Source organism: Oncorhynchus kisutch, linkage group LG2, assembly GCF_002021735.2.
Source record: "Oncorhynchus kisutch isolate 150728-3 linkage group LG2, Okis_V2, whole genome shotgun sequence".
In the NCBI taxonomy this organism is placed as follows: domain Eukaryota; kingdom Metazoa; phylum Chordata; class Actinopteri; order Salmoniformes; family Salmonidae; genus Oncorhynchus; species Oncorhynchus kisutch.
In genome coordinates, this window is record NC_034175.2 from 10,209,081 (window position 1) to 10,235,825 (window position 26,745).

At 43.2% G+C, this 26,745-nt stretch overlaps 2 protein-coding genes across 6 annotated transcripts; both read left to right on the plus strand.

Annotated features, from left to right (window-relative positions):
* Positions 1–396: 396 nt before the first annotated feature.
* Positions 397–13,831, plus strand: LOC109907453 (frizzled-6-like). Of its 4 annotated transcripts, none has more exons than XM_020505417.2 (8): positions 397–547; positions 2,070–2,471; positions 5,796–5,992; positions 6,292–6,700; positions 8,602–9,204; positions 11,663–11,811; positions 11,984–12,415; positions 12,534–13,831. In XM_020505417.2, the coding sequence occupies exons 2-8, from the start codon at positions 2,289–2,291 to the stop codon at positions 12,688–12,690; spliced, it is 2,130 nt and encodes a 709-aa protein (XP_020361006.1). In that variant the 5' UTR covers positions 397–547; positions 2,070–2,288; the 3' UTR covers positions 12,691–13,831. The 4 variants fall into 4 exon arrangements, with proteins under 4 accessions (XP_020361006.1, XP_020361013.1, XP_020361024.1 ...); XM_020505424.2 differs by having other exon boundaries at positions 2,161–2,471; XM_020505435.2 differs by lacking the exon at positions 397–547 and adding an exon at positions 574–711.
* A 2,132-nt stretch (positions 13,832–15,963) lies between these two features.
* LOC109901660 (collagen triple helix repeat-containing protein 1-like) lies at positions 15,964–26,571 on the plus strand. 2 transcript variants are annotated; one of them, XM_031787299.1, is made up of 4 exons: positions 15,964–16,266; positions 22,841–23,059; positions 23,356–23,572; positions 25,619–25,792. In XM_031787299.1, exons 1-4 carry the CDS (start codon positions 16,156–16,158, stop codon positions 25,732–25,734), a joined length of 663 nt encoding a protein of 220 aa, XP_031643159.1. In that variant the 5' UTR covers positions 15,964–16,155; the 3' UTR covers positions 25,735–25,792. The 2 variants fall into 2 exon arrangements, with proteins under 2 accessions (XP_031643159.1, XP_031643148.1); XM_031787288.1 differs by lacking the exon at positions 25,619–25,792 and adding an exon at positions 26,067–26,571 and having other exon boundaries at positions 15,979–16,266.
* The last annotated feature ends 174 nt before the right edge of the window (positions 26,572–26,745 follow it).

Here is a 26,745-nt window from a genome sequence, read left to right on the forward strand (position 1 = left end):
CCAAAATTGGCTACAATATGATACACTGTAGGCCTATGCTTCGTATAACCATTCCTGCCATCTGCTGGTGAACCCAGTCAGTCACATAATACAACCATGATCTGCATTTCCTTGTGTCATTTCATCTGCGGCCTTTTTATGTGAATGTTGTATGTTTAATGTTCAACTTGAATTCTCCCCTTACAGTGAAAAATATAATAATTTAAGAAAAACCATAATTTAATTGTACAAAATTGATACAGTGTTATGATGCATGTATTATCTGAGCTCGAGGACTATCCATCTTGGAATAGTACCACTATAAAATACATAATGTTTGTGGCTACACTGTCTACGCTTGATAATAGCACCTGCATATAACAACGGCCAGTATTTTCCAGGATTGTTACTGTAATGGGTGTTGTATCGAACACCGAGACAGACAGGATGTGGAGCTGAAAAAAAGAAGGCGGAGAATAGTTCAAAGTCGCTGGAAACATTGTCGCAAAATCCGAAAGGATTGCAATGGAACGATTACCTTTATTTAGAATAAACTAATAACGAAAGGGTGAGTGTAATTGTGACTTTTCTGTCCTTGTCTAAATAAATGTTACATTCGAAACTTATCGAGGCCCTTTCCAAGGCACTGAAACAGGGATATTTACTAGTCGCACTTCCCGAAGTTGGCTGCCAGACACGGGGAACAAATGGAGATTCCGAATGCCAATTTGGGTAAAACATGAAGGAACTGTATATTCCCATTCTATTCCATGTAACTGCAGTGTCATTTTCTTAAACCTTTGATAATAGGGTTTATTCTGAAGTAGTTGTTTTTTACTTTAAAAATGAAAAATGAGTGTACGTGATTTGTAACCAAGTCAAAACATTTTACTATTCAATAGCCTTTTCTCAGTGCTATTTTTGTTAGTAGCCTAATTTGGGAATCGAATATGTTTTTTGTTGGCTAAACTATTCCAAATTTACTGAACATGATAGAAACAGTCACGTGGTTCACTATATGCCAATCGATACAGTAGCAAAACATTAGATTGTTTGGTAAAATCATAATAATAATCATTAAATCAGTTTTGATTGATTTGTTTATTGTTAAAGCAATTCTCTCCACAAATCAAACATGTAAACATAAACAAAACAACCATACAAAAGTGCATAGGACTATTGCAGCAGATTAAAAAGTGAAATAAGTGATTTATGTTCTGCAGTACAGCAAATTATACACTTATTGAATGCAAACTGCATGCATTCCAGACGGTGCTTTCTGTGAATGATTACCTGTGTGAGATTAGATGGCGTGGCATGCTCCAATCAGACATTGTTACATACCAGACTTCACAAGACACTTAAAGCTTTAAGCCTGTATCAACAAGCTGATGCTGTTATTGAATTAGTCTGCAATTCAGTGTGCAATTCCACCACATAATCTATTCTCCACTGCAGAAGAGACTGGACAGATGTATTTCTCACTAGCAATAATCCACTCAGATCAATATGAATTATCTGTGTGTAACCTTTATTTAACTAGGACAAATTATTATTTACAATTACTTTGTAAAGTTTATCAGTAAGGTGTTATAAATAGCCTCCGCAGTGAAAAAACATGATATCCTGTGTTTTATACATATTTCCACGCAATGAGATTGGAATAATACTGTGAAATTGTGAAAATTATGATAATGCCCTTTTAATGTAAGAGCTGTTTGAAAACACCACCTGAAAATTCAACCTGTTATTCTGGGATGGTGTTTTTGCCTGCCTGGTGATATCAATTAGTTAATAGAACAATAAGAAAGAGTTCAAAACCTCTCTGCCAATAACAGCTAGTTTTCAGTTTTCCTCTCCCGAATGAGACCACTCCCAGACAGTCCTAGCAAATATCTTTGCTAAGAAGCTACTCATTTTTTTTGGGACCACTTTAATTGAAAACAATCACATTAAGGTACTTAATTGTAACCAGAAATGATTTGAAATTGAGAAAAAAATGCTGCATTGGACCTTTAATGCTTTGGACCCAAACTCCATAATAGCCCTTCAAACACACCAGATAAATTATACTCTGTTCTTTTTTAAAGCTTGGGATTTCCAAACATGCCACCGTGCTGATGCCGTGGTGGCAGATGGGAATGTTTTACCTGTCGTTACTCCTTTTGTCTCCATGGATAGGACCCCAGCAAGCCTAGAGGAATGTAGATGAAGAGTGATTCGGCCTCCAACATAAAGTTATCCCTCCACTGAACAAATTGGGCTGTTTATACACAAAGAGTTTAGCCTAGCAACCGGCTGCCACCGTGATGATATCCAGGCTGGTCTGGGTGTGCCTGGCACTGCTAGGGGCGAGGAGCTGCCACGCCCACAGTCTATTCACCTGTGAACCCATCAAGGTGCATCGCTGCCTGGGGATGCTCTACAACATGACTTTCTTCCCCAACATGATGGAGCACTATGACCAGGACATAGCAGCCAGCAGGATGGAGGTGAGTGTTTTTCACTGTGATAAAACCCTTAGATTTCAGAAACGTCCAGAGTAGTGATGCTGGGCGGGCGGGCAGGTGAGGGCAGCGATCGGTTGAAGAACATGCATTTAGTTTTACTTGCATTTAAGAGCAGTTGGAGGCCACGGAAGGAGAGTTGTATGGCATTGAAGCTCGTCTGGAGGTTAGTTAACACAGTGTCCAAAGAAGGGCCAGAAGTATACAGAATGGCGTCATCTGCGTAGAGGTGGATCAGAGAATCACCAGCCGCAAGAGCGACATCATTGATGTATACAGAGAAGAGAGTCGGCCCAATAATTTAACCCGGTGGCACCCCCACAGAGACTGCCAGAGGTCCCGACAACAGGCCCTCCGAATTTGACACCCTGAACTCTATCTGAGAAGTAGTTGGTGAACCAGGCGAGGCAGTCATTTGAGAAACCAAGGCTGCTGAGTCTGCCGATAAGAAAATGCGGTGATTGACAGAGTCGAAAGCCTTGGCCAGGTCGATGAATACTGCTGCACAGTATTGTCTTTTGTCGATTGTGATATCGTTTAGGACCTTGAGCGTGGCTGAGGTGCACCCATGACCAGCTCTGAAACCAGATTGCATAGCGGAGAAGGTACGGTGGGATTGGAAATGGTCGGTGATCTGTTTAACTTGGCTTTTGAAGACCTTAGAAAGGCAGGGTAGGATAGATATAGGTCTGTAGCAGTTTGGGTCTAGAGTGTCTCCCCCTTTGAAGAGGGGGATGACCGCGGCAGCTTTCCAATCTTTGAGGATCTCAGACGATACGAGAGGTTGAACAGGCTAGTAATAGGGGTGGCAACCATTGTGGTGGATAATTTTAGAAAGAGAGGGTCCAGATTGTTTAGCCCAGCTGATTTGTAGGGGTTCAGATTTTGCAGCTATTTCAGAACATCAGCTATCTGGATTTGTGTGAAGGAGAAATGGGGGAGGCTTGGGCAAGTTGCTGTGGGGGGTGCAGAGTCAACAGCTAGGGGTAGGGGTAGCCAGGTGGAAAGCAAGGCCAGCCGTATCTATAGTAATAGATGCATGCAGTACCTACTGCTGACCGACAATCTGACCAAATGGTCTGTTGGAAAGTGTGCCATAATGGGATCTAGGTATTGTTATGAAGTTGACTCTCCTGTTGCTCTTCTGTTCAGTGTTATTCTATAGGGTTTTCCGGGTTGAGGACTAGCCCTTTCCTTTAGGGGCATTGTTCCTGTTACGATGTCAATGTGCCAATATTCCTCTAGTATTTGGCAGCTTAGTGGTAACACTTTCAGCACCTGTAAGGAAGTAGACCTAAATAGAGTGAAAAACTAGTATATATTTTTAGTATACATTACAAACTCAACTAATGCATTTTGAAGCTAGGATGCCATATTGCGTAGCCAGCCCTTTCCTGCAGTCAAATGACCAAATCGCCGTCTAGTGGCCTCATGGGTGAAATGTTATTCGTATTTTCATAATTTAATATATATATATATTTTTTAAACTGACAGAAATCCGGTGTTTCTATGTCAAACGATTTTGTTATTTTTCAGTCTTCTGTGAAATATATAAAGTGTAATATTGGGATGCAATATTTGTATTTAATACATTTCAACTCTATTTCTGACATGGTACAGGTGTTTTCTTTTTCTAAAGCCCATAACCATGTGTGTGAGGTGTATATTTGTTTATGACTACCAAGAAACACTCTGTGTGACCCTGATTTAGCCCACTGCAGTAAAAGGTTAATTGAGTCATTGCTATCCATAGTCAAGGGACCTTGTGTGGAAATCCACAGTAGAGGGATCAAACTTTTTGAATGAGGATATACAGAGTCCCCAATTCCAATACACTCTAAACAGAAAAATACAAGAAACTGCAGATTGTAGACTAAAAAGAGCTCTTTGAGATGGAGTTTGGAACCTCTAAAGAAGTGAAACAAGGACTCATACAGTCGGAGAGCCAGTTCCCCAGCCCCCGTCTAGATCTGGGCTGCAGCCAGCCTGGAGCTGGGGAAACCTTCAGGGAGAGAACGTTGAATAGTGTGGTTGTTAGATTGGTCCTGTGCTGATGGGGAAATGTTGCTTATACAGTGTAAACATCGGCTGGATTCACTGCCTCCAGCAGTCATAGTTCTTTCTGCATAACTGCATTTGTAAACTGAACAGGACTGTTTGATAACATGGCGTATCTGATCCAAACCAAGTGGCCCTTAGATTAAGATGGCAACATGATACAGTCTGTAACCTTTGAAGGATACAGTTATAATTGTTTTGGGAATGATTTGTTGCAGTAATTTCAGATGGTATCTTAAGCTTTTGGGATATGGTCGTTACTTCGACAAGATCTGTTTATTTGGATAAACTCTGTTAAGCGTGACTCAACAATGCCAAAAATAACCATTCATGCTTTGGAAAGATATGTTTTCATACTTTGGTAGAAATAACTGTGAACTGTTTAACGGTTGTTAGAGCAGAGCAGCAGCTTTACTGTGATGGAATGGATACTGAGCAGAAGCCCAACAGTTCTGTCCATTCCAGTCAACATCCCTATTGACTCCTGGTTTCCAAATAGTCCCAGAGTCATTTCCTGATGCCCACCCCCACCCCCCTCTACTCAAATCTGTTGAAACTGAGACAGCCTGTGAAAGGAATCCTTTGTGTGGCACCATAATACAGTGCATTACAGCCTCTTATGTACTGTAGCCTTTTTAGCTTTTCCAACCAAGTCACGTGTACAGGAAAATAAAACTATTCTATTTCTGGATCTGCCCATGGCAAGGGAACTGCATGGGCTGTATTGTGGCCGTGAGGGACGGTATTAACCTCACGTTGACTGACTTTAATTACAAACTGTTGTGATGTCTAGATGAATCTTGTTGAAATTAATATTGGTTGTTTGTATTAAAAACATGCCTGACCAGTTGTTCAGCTCCACCCTTACAGGTACAGCTACAGGAACATGGTACTAGTATTTGCTAGGGTAGCAAAATCCCGGTAACTTTCCCAGGTTTTCCCAAAATCCTGTTTGGAAGATTCCTGGAATTAGGACAGAAATCCAGAAACTACAACCAGGACTTCTGGAAAACCTTTGAATTGAGGGAAAGATACTGGAATTTTGCAGTCCTAGTATTTCTTGAACCATAAAAATCTGAATGGATCTATGTCTATCTTTTGCTCTCTCTCTCTCTCTTTCTCCCTCTTTCTCTCTCTTTCTCGCTCTCTCTCTCCCTTTCTTTCCCTTTCTCCCTCTTTCTCTCTCTCTCTTCCTTTCTCTCTCTTTCTCTTTCACTCCCCCTGTCCCCTTCCCGCCCTCTGTCTCCAAAGCCCTTCATGCCGCTGGTCAACCTGCGCTGCTCTCCGGACGTACATCACTTCCTGTGTCAGGCCTTCATCCCAGCATGCACTGAGGACACCAAAGTGATCCGGCCATGTCGCGACCTGTGTGAGAAAGTGAGGTCAGACTGCAGGAAGGACATCAGCACCTTCGGCATCACCTGGCCTCCTGAGCTGCAGTGCGACAGGTAAATGTGACTGACTGAGTTGAACTAAATTCTCCAGGTCTGAGGCCAGGTTACTCATCAACGTGGGCGAGGTTCACTGAACCACAACATCTGTTACATACATAGGCGTGTTGTACTGTGCCAAGTTGTATAGATGAAAAGGCACATGCCTGACTTTTTTCAAATGACCAAATAGTAAGCGTTTATAAACTGCTTGCTAACAGGCGGTTGACCAGTTATTACATTTATCAGCACTAAGTTTTGAAATGGTATTAATTTAGTTATGGTTTTGACTCTTTACCCTACTTTTTCTCCTCTAGGTTGGAAGATTGCCTCTACTCTCCAGATGGCTCAGTCCTGCCACCAACCAGAGTGACCACACCCAAGACCTCTCTGTCTGCCAAGAGGGACATGGGCTTCTGGTGCCCCCTTCAGCTGAAGACCCGACCCGGCCAGGGATCCATGTTCCTGGGTGCCGGGGACTGCGCTCCCCCTTGCTCCAACATGTACTTCAAGCCCCATGAAATCGAGTTCGCCAAGACCTTCATCGGGGTGTGCTCCATCGTCTGCCTCTGCGCCACACTCTTCACCTTTCTCACCTTCCTCATCGACGTCAAACGCTTCCGCTACCCCGAACGGCCAATCATCTTCTACGCCGTGTGCTACAGCTTCGTGTCGCTCATCTACTTCATCGGCTTCCTGCTGGGAAACAATGCATCCTGCAACAAGGTCTGTTTATATCTGTGTCTGAAATGGCAACCAATCCCCTGTATTGTGCACTCCTTTAGACCAGCCCCCAGAGCCCTATGGACCCTGGTCTAAAGTATTGTATAACAGTGCATTCGGAAAGTATTCAGACCACTTTTTCTACATTTCGTTACATTAGTCTTATTCAAAAATTATTTAAATGTATTTTTTCCTCATCAATCTACACACAATACCCCATAATGACGAAGCAAAAACAATTTTGCATTTTTTTGGGGGGCAAATGTATTAAAAATAATATCACAAATATCATATTTACATAAGTATTCAGACCCTTTACTCAGTACTTTTTTGAAGCACCTTTGGGAGCGATTACAGCCCCGAGTCTTCTAGGGTATGACGCTACCAGCTTGGCACATCTGTATTTGTGGAGTTTCTTCCATTGTTCTCCGCAGATCCTCTCAAGCTCTGTCAAGTTGGATGAGGTGTGTCGTTGCACTGCTATTTTCAGATCTCTCCAGAGATGTTCGACCGGGTTCAAGTCCGGACTCTGGCTAGGCCACTCACGGACATTCAGAGACTTGTCCCAAAGCCACTCCTGCATTGTCTTGGCTGTGTGCTTAGGGTCATTGTCCTGTTGGAAGGTGAACCTTTGCCCCAGTCTGAGGTCTTGAGCGCTCTGGAGCAGGTTTTCATCAAGGATCATTCTGTACTTTGTTCTGTTCATCTTTCCCTCGATTTTCACTAGTCTCCCTGTCACTGAAAAACATCTCTTCAGAATGATCCTGCCACCACCATGCTTCACCGTAGGGATGGTGCCAGGTTTCCTCCAGATATGACGCTTGGCATTCAGGTCAAAGAGGTCAATCTTGGTTTCATCAGACCAGAGAATCTTGTTAGTCATGGTATGAGAGTCCTTTAGGTGCCTCCTGGCAAATTTCAAGCGGGCTGTCATGTGCCTTTTACTGAGGAGTGGCGTCTGTCTGGCCACTCTACCATAAAGGCCTGATTGGTGGAGTGCTGCAGAGATGGTTGTCCTTCTGGAAGGTTCTCCCATCTCCACAGAGGAACGCTGGAGCTCTGTCAGAGTGACCATCAGTTTCTTGGTCAACTCTCTGACCAAGGCCCTTCTACCCCGATTGCTCAGTTTGGCCGTGGCCAGCCCAAGGAAGAGTCTTGGTGGTTCCAAACTTCTTCAATTTAAGAATGATGGAGGCCACTGTGTTATTGGGGAACTTCAATGCTGCAGAAATGTTTTGGTACCCTTCCCCAGATCTGTGTCTCCACACAATCCTGTCTCGGGAGCTCTACGGACAATTCCTTCGACCTCATGGCTTGGTTTTTGCTCTGACATGCACTGTCAACTGGGACCTTATACAGACAGTTCTATGCCTTTCCAAATTATGTCCAATCAATTGAATTTACCACAGGTTGACTCCAATCAAGTTGTATAAACATTCCAAGGAGGATCAATGTAAACAGGATGCACATGAGCTCAATTTCGAAAGTCTCAAAGCAAAGGGTCTGAATACTTATGTAAATAACGTATTTCTGTTTTTAATTTTTAATAAATGTGCAAAAATGTCAACATTTTTTTCGCTTTGTCATTATGGGGTATTGTGTGTAGATTGAGTAAAAAAATAAATTTAGTCCATTTTAGAATAAGGCTGTAACGTAACAAAAGGTAGAAAAAGTGAAGGGGTATGAGTACTTTCCAAATGCACTGTATGTAAGGAATAGGGTGGCATCGGGATACAGCCCATGCCTTGTGATGTATGTCTTAAGATGATATCTGAAGTCATGTAGCTATATATTGTGATGTTTTATATGTATGCCAGGTATACTTATTTTCCTAGCAAACTTCTCTATGGGACATAAAAGTAGTCATTCATCCGTTAATCTATTTATTCATTAATTCATTCCAGGCGGTGCACCCGGCTGCCATGGACACAGTAGTGCTGGGCTCCCAGAGTAAAGGCTGTACGTTACTCTTCATGCTACTCTACTTCTTCTCCCTGGCCGGCATCGTCTGGTGGGTCATCCTCACCATCACCTGGTTCCTGGCTGCCGGGCCCAAGTGGAGCTGCGAGGCCATCGAGAAGAAGGCGGTGTGGTTCCACTCTGTCGCCTGGGGGATCCCCGGAGCACTAACCGTCATGCTACTGGCTCTCAACAAGGTGGAGGGAGATAACATCAGCGGGGTGTGCTTCGTGGGGCTCTATGATCTGGACGCGCTGCGGTACTTTGTGCTGGCGCCACTGTGTATCGGGGTTGTGGTTGGGCTGTCTCTGCTCCTGGCTGGGATCGTGTCGCTCAACAACGTGCGTCAGGTGATCCAGCATGATGAGAGGAACCAGGAGAAGCTGAAGAAGTTTATGATCCGTATTGGGGTGTTCAGTGGTCTGTACCTGGTGCCCCTGGTCACTCTGCAGGGGTGTTATATCTATGAACAGAGCCAGCGCTCCACCTGGGAAAACACCTGGATCAATGACCGTTGCCAGGAGTACAGCATTCCCTGCTCACACAAGGTAACACACGCTCAGCACTAGAACATTTTCATAATAATTTGATATCTCTATGAATATATGCTGCTGCAAAATTAATCTTAACATTAATAGATGTTAAAAATCATTGCTCTTCTTATGCCTTCTTTCAGCCACAGTAAAATGTATGATTATATTTGGCAGATGTTTAAATGGAAATGGTATCATTAAGCAATAAGGCACGGGGGGGTGTGGTACTCTACAACATCGGTAGAGTATGTCCCTATCTCACACAGGAAGCGGCGCAGGTCCTAATCCAGGCACTTGTCCTCTCCCGTCTGGACTACTGCAGCTCCCTGTTGGCTGGGTTTTCCATTTGTGCCATCAACCCCCTGCAACTTATTCAGAACGCTGCAGCCCACCTAGTTTTACAACTTTCCCAAGTTCTCTCATGTCACCCCACTCCTCAGCACCCTCCACTGGCTTCCAGTCGAAGCTTGCTTTCATTACAAGACCATGGTGCTTGCCTACGGAGCACTGCCTCTCCCTACCTATGCTCAAGCCCTACACCCTAACCCGAGCACTCTGTTCTGCCACCTCTGGTCTCTTGGCCATCCCACCCCTATTGAAGGGCAGCTCCTGCTCAGCCCAGTCCAAGCTCTTCTTCTTTTTTATAATAATAAAATATTCCTGAAACAACAAAATTGCACTTGACCCCCCCCACCCTCTTTCTAGCTTTGCTGATAGCTACTTTATTGAGAAAAGGTGTACTTACTGTGATATGTGGTTGTCCCACCTAGCTATCTTAAGAGGAATAATTAAGAGGAATCTCTCTGTATAAGAGCATCTGCTAAATTACTCAAATGTACATTCTCTCAACCAGCTTCACCTGGAATGCTTTTCCAACAGTCTTGAAGGAGTTCCCACATATGCTGAGCACTTGTTAGCTGCTTTTCCTTAACTCTGTGGTCCGACTCATCCTAAACCATCTCAATTTGGTTGAGGTCGGGAGATTGTGGAGGCCAGGTCACCTGATGCAGCACTCCATCACTCTCCTTCTTGGTAAAATAGCCCTTACACAGCCTGGAGGTGTTGGGTCATTGTCCTGTTGAAAAACAAATTATAGTCCCACTAAGCCAAAACCAGATGGGATGGCGTATAATTGCAGAATGCTGTGGGAGCCATGCTGGTTAAGTGTGCCTTGAATTCTAAATAAATCAAAGACAGTGTCACCAGCAAAGCACCCCCACACCATAACACCTCCTCCTCCATGCTTTACAGTGGGAAATACACATGCGGAGATCATCCGTTCACCCACACCGTGTCTTTGTGACACGGCAGTTGGAACTAAAAATCTCTAATTTGGACTCCAGACCAAAGGACATATTTACACCGGTCTAATGTCCATTGCTTGTGTTTCTTGGTGTCCTTTAGTAGTGGTTTATTTGCAGCAATTCGACCATGAAGGCCTAATTCACAGGTCACATCTGAACAGTTGATGTTGAAATGTCTGTTACTTGAACTCTGTGAAACATTTATTTGGGCTGCAATTTCTGAGGCTGGAACTAATGAACGTATCCTTTGCAGTCGAGGTAACTCTGGGTCTTCCATTCCTGTGGCGGTCCTCATGAGAGCCAGTTTCGTCATAGTGTTTGATGGTTTTTGCGACTCATACTTATACTCATACATACAAACTTTTAAAATTCTTGACATTTTCCGTATTGACTGACCTGCATGTATGATGGACTGTCGTTTCTCTTTGTTTATTTGAGCTGTTCTTGCCATAATAGGGCTATCTTCTGTATACCACCACTACCTTGTCACAACACAACTGATTGGCTCAAACACATTAAGAAGGAAAGACATTACACAAATTCACTTTAAACAAGGCACACCTGTTAATTGAAATGCATTCCAGGTAACTACCTCATGAAGCTGGTTGAGAAAATGCCAAGAGTGTGCAAAGCTGTCATCCAGGCAAAGGGTGGCTATTTTGAAGAATCTCAAATATGAAATATATTTAGATTTTTTTTTGGGTTACTACATGATTCAAATCAAATGTATTTATATAGCCCTTCGTACATCAGCTGATATCTCAAAGTGCTGTACAGAAACCCAGCCTAAAACCCCAAACAGCAAGCAATGCAGGTGTAGAAGCATTATTATTATTATTATGTTATTTCATAGTTCTGATGTCTTCACTATTATTCTACAATGTAGGAAATAGTCCAAATAAAGACAAACCCTTGAATATGTAGGTGTTCTAAAACCTTTGACCGGTACTGTATATGTCTATTATTACACGGCTAATGGCTTGGCCATATACCACAAACCCCCGAGGTGTCTTATTGCTATTATAAACTGGTTACCAACGTAATTAGGACAGTAAAAAGTATTTTTATGTCATACACGTGATGTACCACAGCTTTCAGCCAATCAGCATTCAGGGCTCAAACCACCCGGTTTATAATACAGTTTATAACACTGTAATGTTGTGTTTCAGACTACAGAGTCTGGTCGTCCAGACCTGTCCCTATTCCTCATTAAATACCTGATGACCCTGGTGGTTGGGATCTCAGCTGTGTTCTGGGTCAGCAGCAAGAAGACCTGCTCAGAATGGGCCTTCTTCTTCAACAGGAACAGGAAGAAAGAGTAAGGACACTTCAGTAATGCCTGTCTCTCAATGGCACCCTAAGGCAAAAGTAGTACATTATATAAGGAATAGGGTACCATTTGAGAAGCAACTTGGGTTTTACAGTATGCAACATTTACAGATTGCAGATGATATCATTCTACTGTGTTCTAATTCTATTTCTCTATCCAGCCCCATTAGTGAGAGCCGCAGAGTTCTCCAGGAGTCCTGTGAGTTCTTCCTCAAACACAACAGCCGTGTCCAGCACAAGAAGAACCACTACAACCCCGGCTCCCACAAACTCAAGGTCATCTCCAAGTCCATGGGCACCAGCACTGGTGCCTCAGCCACAGGCAACCACGGCACCTCAGCAGTGGGCAACCATGAGGCCATCCGGGGTCAGGCTTCTTTCTCAGAGGCCAGGGGCTCATCTGAGGCCTCCGCCAGGGAGCAGCTGGAGAGGGGCAGCTCCACCCGTGGCTCCAGGCTGAGGGAGAGGGAGAAGCAGCCCAGTGGACAGGCCCTGTCTGGGGGGAGAGAGGGGGCAGAGAGACGTAGTAAAAAGGGCAGCTCCAGCAAGGTTAGCAGCCGCTCAGAGAGCTTCCACAGAGTCCCAGAGGGAAGGTAAAGACAGATACTTTCACCGTTTTGCCCAAGTACTTTCTGACCTACACATACGTACTTCAAAAGGTTTTGTCCGCTCCACTATTTACAGGTTGTTTTTTACAAACTTGTCTTGTAGGATGACTCCCCGGAGTGAACTATCAGAGACGAGACAGATGCCCAGTGGACAGCACCTGGCTTTAAGCCACTCCCACAGTGGCAGTGTGAAAGGCTCCGTCCCTCACCTGGTTCGCCAGTTACCAGAGGAGAAAAAGGACAAGGAATGCAGCTGTTGAGCCCAACCAGCAGGCTCCTATGATACTTAACACCAACAAAGATGGGTGACTCTGGTCCTCAGGGGCTTGACTGAGTGTCTGCTGGTTTTTGTTCTGTTCTTCCTTTCAAATGAGCAACTGATTTAACCTGTCATACCATACCAGATGTGTACACTCGGAACAATCAGTGATATTAGTGGATCGATTAAGTACCTGAGGGAGAATAGAGAGTTGAGAAAATCCAAAGGACAGGAGTTTTCCTTCACACCACAGAGACGGGAAGGAAGAGACTAGGTGGGCCACCAAGGTCCTAGAGAGTTCCCTTCAGTGACCGACCCAACAGGTGTAGCTACTGTACATCAGTCAGCTTGACTGGATCACTGGACACATCAAGGTGAATGAGGTTAGAGAATCATGCAGCTCTTCAGACCAACAGTTGCATTTCCCTGCTGTAAAACAGTCACTTCGGTTGACATATTGTTTATTTACTTATGAAAGCTGTACTTTTCTGAGGGTAGATTGATATGTAAAGTGTGTAGAATATACACTGGCAATATTTATGTAAACTATTTTATTTTCTATCACTGGACTAGTCTTTACACTGAGTTTAAGCGCTTGAAAATCTGAAAATCGTGAATGTTTCACCAAACAATCAGAACTTCAACGATATCTAGCTGTGGTGGTTAACTGTTTTTATTTTATTTTTGTATTCAAATGGTTAATGTCATGTATATGTAGACAATTCCATCATAAAACAATGAGAAGCAAGCATAGCAGTTCTGTAGTTAAAGTAAATGCAGTAGACAGGAGGTTCTCACTACCAAAACAATCAGTATGCTACTCTACTTTTCATTCCTTTTCCATTAGTGTTTTTCAGTATATCTATAGTTACATAAGCATTTTTCAATTTGCTGACTCTCGTCATTAACTTAATTTCCAGTAAATCTTAGTGGAGCATGTGTTTTTTTATACTACAGTTTTTAGAAGAATGTGCCTTGTGAACTAAATCATGGTTTTCAGATAACCTACTTTTTGTCTGTCTACCTACAGATGCTTTACATGTGTGACAGTCATTCCATGTGCGCATTCATCTCCAGTGAAATATGTGGACAAAGTAGCCAGGCTTATTTCTGGCTCTTGACCTTATGTAAGTTGTTGTAGTTGGACATCTCACTACACTAGAGGAGTTACCACTTAGAGATGAACCCAGTGCAAATACTGAGTGATACTGTACAATTTGTACAGAGATCGAATGTCTTTTTTTGGAGTTTATATTTCTGTTACGCAATTATCTTTAAACCAAATATAGTAGTATGTATACCTAACATAACTGATGATACAATATGAAAACACCAGTAGAAAAATCAGAGACGAAATCCAATCCAAAGCATGTACCTAGTTGAGTTGATCTTTTTTGACAAATGTGTGGGTTTTGTTCAGTATTTCAATTGTCATGATTCTTACCGGTAATCCATGAACTGTGTTTGACAGTACACATTTTTCTTGAAAGCATTTTCCCAAAAGGCCTGTTGGGAATAAGTCTTGTACACTGTATTAATAAAAACCATGTATCCATCCATACATACTCACAATAATTTGATAAGTATTTGAATCCCTCCATGCATTATTGTTTTATTGTCTTTAATCTGACCCTGTCCTTGATCTTCATCCATATCTATTGTATATTATTATGTGGCTATCAGAAGACAAAGGTTCCAGCTAAAGGGAATGTGTTATCTTGCTTCCACTCCTTCACACATTAATAATATAACCACTACTCATCCTTGATTGCATATAGACTTGTTTAGGCTATAGATTTTTTGTATATATATTTTAAATTCCCTATACTTTTTTGTGAACTTTTGTAGTCTTATGTTGTATGTACTATTTGATATATATTTTGTATCAATTATATTTCCTTTTAATAAAAGATTATTGAATAAAATAAAATGTCATTTGTCTCATGAATGGATGCCTAGTTTTGTATTCCCCATACAGATAGTGAACCATGTTGTCATGTTTGTGTTAAATTCCGCGTTCAAAACAACTGGGAACTCGGAAATCCGACTGGGGAAAATCTTTTCGATCGTTCATCCAACTCGGAATTCCAAGTCGGAAACTCTGGTGTCTTTCTAGAGCTCAGACTTTCCGACCTGAAAATAACTGACATCATGATTTGACCTCGTTCTTTTCTGGGTTCCAGTTGTCTTGAAAGCACCAATATACATAACCTATAATTGTTTGTAGTCATCAACATTAATCATCAGCTAGTCTACAGGAAAAATACTTAAGGAAGATTTCAATTAAATAAGCCTCCTTTTCAAAACCCATTGGAGGAGATCAGAGGGGAGGGACCTCTGACTTTCTCATCCAATGGGTTTTGAGTGTTTTATTTTACCATTATTTTACCTGGTAAATTGACTGAGAACACATTCTCATTTACAGCAACGACCTGGGGAATAGTTGGAGAGGAGGGGGATGAATGAGCCAATTGTAAACTGGGGACAGATTGGGAATTTAACCAGGACACCGGGGTTAACACCTCTACTTGTACGATATGTGCCATGGGATCTTTAGTGACCACAGAGAGTCAGCACCCATTTTAACGTCCCATCCGAAAGACGGCACCCGAAAGAGTGTCCCCAATGAGGTTAGGCGAGAGGACACAAGGAGTATGCCATTGAGTTCTTCCCAATTTCATGAAATAACAGACTAGAATACCCACATATAACTGATTCTATACCATGATGTGGATCTACAATAGATGAGAAATGACATAGTTCCATTTTCCCAACCTGTTATTAGTGGTGGGGCACAGGGCAGCCCACAACAACTGTAAACAAGCTGAAGCATAATCAATATGTTGGGTTCTATTCAATCTATAACGCTGAAGTAATTTCCTTTTTTGTTCTTTATTGCTCCTCTAATATTCCTCAAGCAAGGTGGGAGGCCGATGACATCACGATTCCCATCACACCAACTCCTTGAAGTTTGCAGTTGTGTCTAAAAAAACAATATTTTGCTCAGCAACAACAAAATAATCTCCATTTAGTGTGTGCACTTTATGTTATTTATACTTGAGATATCGCTTTTCAACAGTAAAAGTTCCAAATTCGCTGGAGACGTTTGTTGTGAAGCAATTGAGGGGGGAACAAATAGCCTAAAACGGGTCTTGAACAAGTGACCATGTGGTTAACACATGTTCCAGTTCCAGACTAATTGACACGCAGTAGGCTCACATTAATATAATTAATATTTTTAAGTAAAATTTTATTTCCCGCCCATGACAACTTCTGAGTAGGTCCAGACATTTGACAAACTTTAGCGGCAAAAACTCATAAATCATATGCTATATGAGAACACATTTACAGGCAGAGTTTATGCTCGCTCTAAATTTCCCTCATCCCCACTCACTTGAAATACGGCGCAGCACAGCAGCAGGGAATTCTTGCCGTGGTCTCTCTCGATCTTTTGGGAAAATAAAAGATGGTATCAGCTCTAACTCGTCTGCTGCTCTTCACCTGCGTGATTCTACCTTTCAATGGAGCAGAGAAATTGAGAAAGGCACTTGACAGGAAGGATGTTGAATACGAAAAGGTAAAAAAAAAACATCTCAAATAAACTATTTTGGGTTAAAGCTGCACAGCCCTCAAAGTGCCGAAAACTACAGAATCTCATCCCGATTCATTTAACCAATGTTTAAGCCGTTAATTGTTGCAAATATCTTTCATTATTTCATCCTTTAAAATATCAAACGTTTTTTTCAACGATATTTTATTTTCAGTGATTTTCAGTTCCATATCTACTACCATCATTTTGAATGTGCTATGGATGATTGGTGCCACGTTGACCAGTGGCCACTCGCTAATGTTCTTTCAATATTATATGGCATATTGGGCATGACTGACTCAAACAAGAAGCTGGCAAAGGTCCAGCTTGCAGAATAATAAAAAAGACCCAGACAGAAGTCATGAGGGGTCTGGCTGGTTCATTGTTTGTTCACTGGGCACAGACGTCAGCTCAACATCTAGTTTGGATTTACATTTGGTTGAGTTGTCAACTAACGTGAATTCAATAAAACATGTCACCATGTCATTGGATTTAGGTTATACGTTGGGTGAAAAAAGACGAAATGTCATTATGTTGATGACTTTTTGCAAATCCAATTAGTTTTCCACGTTGATTCAACTCATCACATTGGAATTACGTGGAAACGACGTTGTTTCAACCAGTTTTTGGTTGGTAATAACTGAGTAATGTGATTTGATGAACATCATCTTGCTATTATCTGTCTAGTGCACTGGAAACGATGCAGACAAACCAAACTGCACCAGAATCTCTGCTGAATCCAATTCAAAAACCTTTTATTTGAACAACATGGTAATAATCTCATCCTTTCCAGAGCGTATCGTTTTTTTCTTGCCACAGTAACGTTACTGTGTATTCTGTATGTCTTTAGCAGCATGCTCTCAGCCTGGTTTGAAGTCTGCACACGGTTTGCTGAGACGTCACTTTTTTCTCTATGTTGGGTCTTCTTTTTGTCCAGCTCGTTTGAAAAGTTTGGATCTGTGTAAAACCTAATTGAGTCCAAACTTAATGTATGGCGTGTTGGGGATTTCTCAATGTTAGTCCACAGTTACAATAACAGTCACTTTCTCTGTTTACGCAGCAGAAGTGTTTGTCTGTGTAAAGTATAAACACTTTATATTATACAGTGGGCTACTGCAGTTTGTTCAGCACGTTTCGGATTAGTTAATAGGAAAGTCAGCTGTGTAGCTGAGCGGAACAGAGGTGCCTTTCATGGTTTTTGAATTCTCTCCAGAAACAAATCAGACCCTCATAAACGTCTGAGACATCCATTCCGTCAACGGTGGTCTTCTAAGGATATTGGATCCAGTCCTGTATGGCTCAGTTGATAGAGCATGGCACTTGCAATGCCAGGATTGTGGGTTGGAGCACCCATAAGTAATGTATGGATAAAATGTCTGCTAAATGGCATATATTAATAAAGGATAATAACCACATTTTTATAATCACAGAGGCATTTACATATGGTTGTAACGCTCGTCCTCTTCTTCTGACGAGGAGTAAGAGATATCGGACCAATTTGCAGCGTGGTAAGTGTCCATTTTAATATGTACAACTGAACACTACAAAATAACAAAGTGAAACAAACAAAACAAATGAAACAGTCCCGTGTGGCACAAACACTGACACGGAAAATAATCACCCACAACTCAAAAGTGAAACCAGGCTACCTAAGTATGGTTCTCAATCAGGGACAACGATTGACAGCTGCCTCTGATTGAGAACCATACCAGGCCAAACACAGAAATCCCAAATCATAGAAAAAGGAACATAGACAACCCACCCAACTCACGCCCTGACCATACTAAACAAAGACATAACAACAGACCTAAGGTCAGAACGTGACAGTACCCCCATCCCCCCAAAGGTGCGGACTCCGGCCGCAAAACCTGAACCTATAGGGGAGGGTCTGGGTGGTGTCTGTCCGCGGTGGCGGCTCTGGCGCAGGACGTGGACCCCACTCCACCATAGCCTTACTCCGCCTCTTCAACCGCCTCCGTGGTCTCTTTAGAGCGGCGACCCTTGCCGCGGACTGGGGACCCAAGCAATGGGTCCCAAATGGACGGGAGATTCCGGCAGCGCAGGACGGACGGGCGACTCCGGCAGCTCAGGACTAACGGGCGACTCCGGCAGCTCAGGACAGACGGGCGACTCCGGCAGCTTAGGACAGACGGGCGACTCCGGCAGCTCGGGACTAACGGGCGACTCCGGCAGCTCAGGACAGACGGGCGACTCCGGCAGCTCAGGACAGACTGTCGACTCCGGCAGCTCAGGACAGACTGGCGACTCCGGCAGCTCAGGAGAGACGGGCGACTCCGGCAGCTCAGGACAGATGGGAGACTCCAGATGGGCGACTCCTGCAGCTCAGGACAGACGGGTGACTCCGGCAGCTCAGGACAGACTGGCGACTCCGGCAGCTCAGGACAGACGGGCGACTCCGGCAGCTCAGGACAGACGGGAGACTCTGGCAGCACTGGGCAGGAGGAAGACTCTGGCAGCACTGGACAGGCGGGAGCACCTGTAGAGAGGAGACAGAGAGACAGCCTGGTGCTGGGGGCTGCCACCGGAGGGCTGGTGCATGGAGGTGGCACCGGATAGACCGGACCGTGTAGGCGCACTGGAGGTCTCGAGCACCGAGCCTGCCCAACCCTACCTGGCTGAATGCTCCCCGTAGCCAGGCCAGTGTGGCGAGATGGAACAGACCGCACTGGGCTGTGCTGGCGAACCCGGGGACACCATGCGTAGGGCTGGTGCCATGTACCCCGGCCCGAGGAGACGCACTGGAGACCAGATGCGCTGAGCTGGCTTCATGGCACCTGGCTCGATTCCCACTCTAGCCCGGCCGATACGAGGCGCTGCTATGTACCGCACTGGGCTATGCCTGCACACCGGGGACACCGTGCGCCTCTCGGCATAACACGGTGCCTGCCCGGACCACCTCTCTCCACGGTAAGCACAGGGAGTTGGCTCAGGTCTCCTACCTGACTTAGCCACACTCCCCGTGTGCCCCCTCCCAATAAATTATTGGGGCTGCCTCTCGGGCTTCCAAACGCGCTGCCGTGCTGCCTCCTCATACCACCGCCTCTAGGCTTTCGCTGCCTCCAGCTTTGCCTTGGGGCGGCGATACTCTCCCGGCTGTACCCAGGGTCCCTTGCCATCCAGGATCTCTTCCCATGTCCAGGAGTCTGGAGATCGCTGCTGCTGCCCGTTACCACGCTGCTTGGTCCTTTGGTGGTGGGTGATTCTGTAACGCTTGTCCTCTTCTTCTGACGAGGACTAAGAGATATCGGACCAATTTGCAGCGTGGTAAGTGTCCATTTTAATATGTACAACTGAACACTACAAAATACAAAATAACAAAGTGAAAGAACGAAACAAATGAAACAGTCCCGTGTGGCACAAACACTGACACGGAAAAGAATCACCCACAACTCAAAAGTGAAACCAGGCTACCTAAGTATGGTTCTCAATCAGGGACAACGATTGACAGCTGCCTCTGATTGAGAACCATACCAGGTCAAACACAGAAATCCCAAATCATAGAAAAAGGAACATAGGCAACCCACCCAACTCACGCCCTGACCATACTAAACAAAGACATAACAACAGACCTAAGGTCAGAGCGTGACAATGGTCACTTATAGGCTACGGTATTATGCATCACAAATCCCATACATGTGCTCAAGTGCTTTTATAATAGAATACTTGGTTTATCTTAAAGTCACAATCTGTCATTTCAACAGCATGACCCTGGTACTTTGTTTGGTAAGCTGTGGGACCCAGACACATCACTCCCCCAGTCAGAGCAGACCCCCAGGTGGCTCCACCATAGTCACTTAATGGCAAAAACGGACCTGGGTCCGGTTTTCTAATAGCGATGGAATGTAGGCTTGCGAGTGTTTTAACGGTGTATTTTCCTACAAAAGCCGAAGATATATCAGCCGTTTTCCTAATCACCATGCATCACCACGTTTTCCAACGTTTATTGTTTTGTAGTGTTCGTGTTTATCTTTTTGTTATTAAACATGAATCAAAGAAACCACACTGCATTTTGGTCCGCTTCACCTCAGGAAAACCCTTACAGTTAACTGCCTTGTTCAGGGGCAGAACGATATTATCACAGATGGCTGGAAATATTGAGGGGTATTATTCTAATGATAAAATTGCACTAAATCACTGATTTGGCAGATCATTGTGCACAAGTTAGGCTACACATCATAAAATATGTTGAGACAAATTAAAGACAGCAAAATAGAACTCAATTTATTGAACATGAAATGTATTTCAATATGATTGAAATAGGCCTATAGCTTACTGTTTATTTTAATTCGGCCATCTCTCATTTGAAACATATTTTTATAAGTCGCTAGTTTGTATCAATTGCTTGGACATTGGCAACTTTGAATTTTTAGTCAACTTTGTTCTGAAGATATCATGTTCACAGAGACAGATGTGATTTTATGTATTCTGTGTATTCTGTGTATTCTGTGTACAATCTGTGTATTGTGTGAAGTGGGAGGGCAAAAAAACATCTAACGGCTCGCTTAGCTGTTCTATGAGTGGTCTGAGGCAGGCGTTAGATTTCGAGTGTTCAAGTTCAACGTTAATAACGATGCTTTTGAACTTAGTCTTAAGATGCTTTTGGGAAACCTGGCCAAGGGCTCTTCAGGCCTGGTATATTTCTCAGTATACCATTTGTGTCTCGACAGCTGGAATTGAAATACGGCATGTAATTCCATAGCCTACCCCATTTTATATTTGATTTTGGCATTCCTGAAATGCTCATTGTCTAAAAGTAATATGAACAATATCAGCTCAAGTTAGAACAAGTTCTTGAAATAACCAGTTCACTGTAATATAAGCTCACGTTGTCTTTGGTTTCTTATTCGTTATCGAAGACTCAGTCTTTGCACAGCACAGCACAGCACAACCTAGCACAGCACAACACAGCACAACCTAGCACAGCACAACACAGCACAACCTAGCACAGCACAGCACAGCACAACCTAGCACAGCACAACACAGCACAACCTAGCACAGCACAACACAGCACAACCTAGCACAGCACAGCACAGCACAACCTAGCACAGCACAACACAGCACAACCTAGCACAGCACAACACAGCACAACCTAGCACAGCACAGCACAGCACAACCTAGCACAGCACAACACAGCACAACCTAGCACAGCACAACACAGCACAACCTAGCACAGCACAACACAGCACAACCTAGCACAGCACAACACAGCACAGCACAGCACAGCACAACCTAGCACAGCACAACACAGCACAACCTAGCACAGCACAACACAGCACAACCTAGCACAGCACAACACAGCACAACCTAGCACAGCACAACACAGCACAACCTAGCACAGCACAACACAGCACAACCTAGCACAGCACAACACAGCACAACCTAGCACAGCACAACACAGCACAACCTAGCACAGCACAGCTGCATGACTAATAAAAAGCGGACATTTTCCTAGCCGATTCTCAACGGTTACTAATGACTCCATTGAGCACTGGCTCACTTTTTCCAATGTCCTTTTATATCCTTTAAGTGAATGTTCTTGATCTGAGAACAATGCTACATATTTATTCTGATACAATGTGCTTAACTAAGAGTATCACAAGTTTGTATGTTAAATACTGGACTCTAGGCCTAGTACATCAGACAATAGCACAGAAAAATACTTCCTGATTTCCCCCCATTTACATCTACTCAGTTGCTGATTCACCAAGTATATCTACGTATGAGAGTCTTGCAATAAACAGTCATGTTAGAGAAACATGGTTTCTCTCTCTGTGTGGTATGGTTACTCTGGCCAGCCAGCCTGTCTGTATGTCTTTGAGTCACTGTGAGTAAGAGGGAGCATCTGTTTAAACAAAACAGAACTGGACATTGAATCATGCTGGTCTGTCTGTCTCAAGTCACTGACTGACCACAAACACAGGAACACAGATTTACACTCTGAATTCCTGCTTCATTCACTCTGTCACTCACTTCATTTGGTCACAAGAGGCCCAGACATTTGACATCTTCTTTTGCACTTTTGTGATTGGGAGTCAAGTCCCCCTGGACACAAACTGGTTGAATCAGTGTTGTTTCCACATCATTTAAACAAACAAAAATCAATGCGATGAAGTTGAATCAATGTGGAAAACTGATTGGATTTGCAAAAAGTCATCAATGTAAAAGAATTTCAGAAACGTTTGTCATTTTCTCACCCAACTTTTCACCTAAATCCATGACAAGGTTCAAATTTCTGTTGATTTCAGGTTGAATTCACGTTAGTTGACAACCAAATCAACTGTAAATCAAAACTAGACATTGAACTGACGTCTGTGTCCACCATTATCCATTACAGGTCTAGATGTTCATTGTCATGAATGTGGGCACATACATTTGATGTAGTTCATATGATGCTAAGATGACAACCTGGCACTTCTTAACTCTAGGTGGTATGTTATTAGTGTGGTTATTAGAACAGTCTGTCTCTCCCTCTTGTTCCCCATTATAACAGTGTCTCTCTTCCTCCATCTCTTCCTATCTCCCTCCCTCTCTCATTCTCCAGTATAACAGCTGCCCCCAGGGTCCGGTTGGCACCCCTGGAAGGGAGGGTAACCCTGGCACCAATGGCATCCCTGGGACTCCTGGCATCCCGGGGCGCGATGGCATCAAGGGGGAGAAAGGAGAGTGTGTGAGTGAGGTGTTTGAGGAGCCATGGAAACCCAACTACAAGCAGTGTGCCTGGAACTCACTCAACTATGGGATCGACCTGGGCAAAATAGCTGTAAGTGGCAGGCAATGCTCATTAGACAGGATCTGGGGCACAGAGTAATATAGTTACATCAGCATTATTACTATGTTGATCATCCATAATAAGGTTGATTGTGTTTGTTTAGAGAAAAACATTTGTTAACATGTTATTTTCATTTGCTCTTAAGCCTGTGTACTAACAGTGTAATTGCTAGTAACAACATTGTATTATTCACACTGAATTGAAACAAGACATGAATACAAAACATAAAACATTGAATATGCTATCATTGGATGCTAGTGTCTCCACCTCTCGTGTCTCCCCTGTAGGACTGTACATTCACCAAGCTGCGTTCAGACAGTGCCCTGCGTGTGCTCTTCAGCGGCTCCCTGAGGCTGAAGTGTAAGACAGCCTGCTGCCAGCGTTGGTACTTCACCTTCAACGGAGCTGAGTGTACAGGACCTCTGCCCATCGAGTTCATCATCTACCTCGACCAAGGCAGCCCTGAGCTCAACTCCACCATCAACATACACAGAACCTCATCTGGTAATCAACCTTACACTCACTATACACAGAACCTCATCTGGTAATCAACCTTACACTCACTATATACAGAACCTCATCTGGTAATCAACCTTACACTCACTATATACAGAACCTCATCTGGTAATCAACCTTACACTCACTATATACAGAACCTCATCTGGTAATCAACCTTACACTCACTATATACAGAACCTCATCTGGTAATCAACCTTACACTCACTATACACAGAACCTCATCTGGTAATCAACCTTACACTCACTATATACAGAACCTCATCTGGTAATCAACCTTACACTCACTATACACAGAACCTCATCTGGTAATCAACCATACACTCACTATACACAGAACCTCATCTGGTAATCAACCTTACACTCACTATATACAGAACCTCATCTGGTAATCAACCTTACACTCACTATACACAGAACCTCATCTGGTAATCAACCTTACACTCACTATATACAGAACCTCATCTGGTAATCAACCTTACACTCACTATATACAGAACCTCATCTGGTAATCAACCTTACACTCACTATACACAGAACCTCATCTGGTAATCAACCTTACACTCACTATATACAGAACCTCATCTGGTAATCAACCTTACACTCACTATATACAGAACCTCATCTGGTAATCAACCTTACACTCACTATACACAGAACCTCATCTGGTAATCAACCTTACACTCACTATATACAGAACCTCATCTGGTAATCAACCTTACACTCACTATATACAGAACCTCATCTGGTAATCAACCTTACACTCACTATACACAGAACCTCATCTGGTAATCAACCTTACACTCACTATATACAGAACCTCATCTGGTAATCAACCTTACACTCACTATACACAGAACCTCATCTGGTAATCAACCTTACACTCACTATACACAGAACCTCATCTGGTAATCAACCTTACACTCACTATACACAGAACCTCATCTGGTAATCAACCTTACACTCACTATACACAGAACCTCATCTGGTAATCAACCTTACACTCACTATATACAGAACCTCATCTGGTAATCAACCTTACACTCACTATACACAGAACCTCATCTGGTAATCAACCTTACACTCACTATACACAGAACCTCATCTGGTAATCAACCTTACACTCACTATATACAGAACCTCATCTGGTAATCAACCTTACACTCACTATATACAGAACCTCATCTGGTAATCAACCTTACACTCACTATACACAGAACCTCATCTGGTAATCAACCTTACACTCACTATATACAGAACCTCATCTGGTAATCAACCTTACACTCACTATACACAGAACCTCATCTGGTAATCAACCTTACACTCACTATACACAGAACCTCATCTGGTAATCAACCTTACACTCACTATATACAGAACCTCATCTGGTAATCAACCTTACACTCACTATACACAGAACCTCATCTGGTAATCAACCTTACACTCACTATATACAGAACCTCATCTGGTAATCAACCTTACACTCACTATACACAGAACCTCATCTGGTAATCAACCTTACACTCACTATATACAGAACCTCATCTGGTAATCAACCTTACACTCACTATACACAGAACCTAATCCTGCACAGCTAAACCTGCACAGCTCATCCAGTAAACTGAGCTATTGTAGCTAGTGGTAGCTATTTGTTTGTGGTGGTATTTTTGTTATATATCTCAAATGTGAAATCTATTGTAGCCGTTAAAATATGAATAATATCTCTACTATTACTGTTTAAATTCTACTGTGAAGCAAGACATTTGGCATATGCATGCCCACTTCATAGTTTTCCTTCTTTAGCTGCCAAGTTCACCAGTGTAGCAAGACCAAAACAAAGCAATTAACAGCCCTCGTCTTGGCACACATACGGCAGTGTGAGTGTTCAATGTAACTCAGGAAGTTGTCTTGAAAATAAACCCCAATTACCTCCGTGACACTTTACCCGAATTTAGAGTAACTTCTCGTCTTGTCCCAGTCTAAGGGTTGTGTGAGGGGATCTATGACCTGTGTATTCCTCTTGTCTTGTCCCAGTTGAAGGGTTGTGTGAGGGGATCTATGACCTGTGTATTCCTCTTGTCTTGTCCCAGTTGAAGGGTTGTGTGAGGGGATCTATGACCTGTGTATTCCTCTTGTCTTGTCCCAGTTGAAGGGTTGTGTGAGGGGATCTATGACCTGTGTATTCCTCTTGTCTTGTCCCAGTTGAAGGGTTGTGTGAGGGGATCTATGACCTGTGTATTTATCTTGTCTTGTCCCAGTTGAAGGGTTGTGTGAGGGGATCTATGACCTGTGTATTCCTCTTGTCTTGTCCCAGTTGAAGGGTTGTGTGAGGGGATCTATGACCTGTGTATTCCTCTTGTCTTGTCCCAGTCTAAGGGTTGTGTGAGGGGATCTATGACCTGTGTATTCCTCTTGTCTTGTCCCAGTTGAAGGGTTGTGTGAGGGGATCTATGACCTGTGTATTCCTCTTGTCTTGTCCCAGTTGAAGGGTTGTGTGAGGGGATCCGGGCAGGCCTGGTGGACGTGGCTATCTGGGTGGGGACCTGTGCTGACTACCCCAGAGGAGACGCATCTACAGGGTGGAACTCTGTATCCAGGGTCTTCATAGAGGAGCTGCCCAAATGAGGCCTTCTTTATTAAGTGATAGGACCAGGCCCCAGAGAAAGAACCCCTAACAATCCTTCTGAAGCCTTTGACTACACATCAGTTTAGTTTCTGGATGGGTTCCTAGTCTTTGACAATGTCCTCTGGCCAATCAGACAACTTCAGTTGTGGCTAAATCCTACTACAGTATCACTGATGTTCACTTGAATATTTTGTACTACAGCACATGGGTAGGGTCTAGTTTATTGGCCACCTGAAATTAGATTTATTCCTCATTAGTCCCATTCCTGTTTAATAAGGAAAGATTTTGGCTGTGCATGTAATCTGTTGAAGTCGTACATTTTTAAATGAATTACTGTCAATAAAGTAATATTTTGTATGAATCAAGCATTGTGTTACTTATTATACTATAACATGTTTTCCTATCAGAGAATATATTTTTTGGAAAATGTGTGAATTCATAAAGAAATGCATTTAGACATAGTTTTTTCAAGTGACAAGTGAACACATCATAGCTGTTAAATTTAATCTGAAGCAAAGAAAATCTACCAAATGTT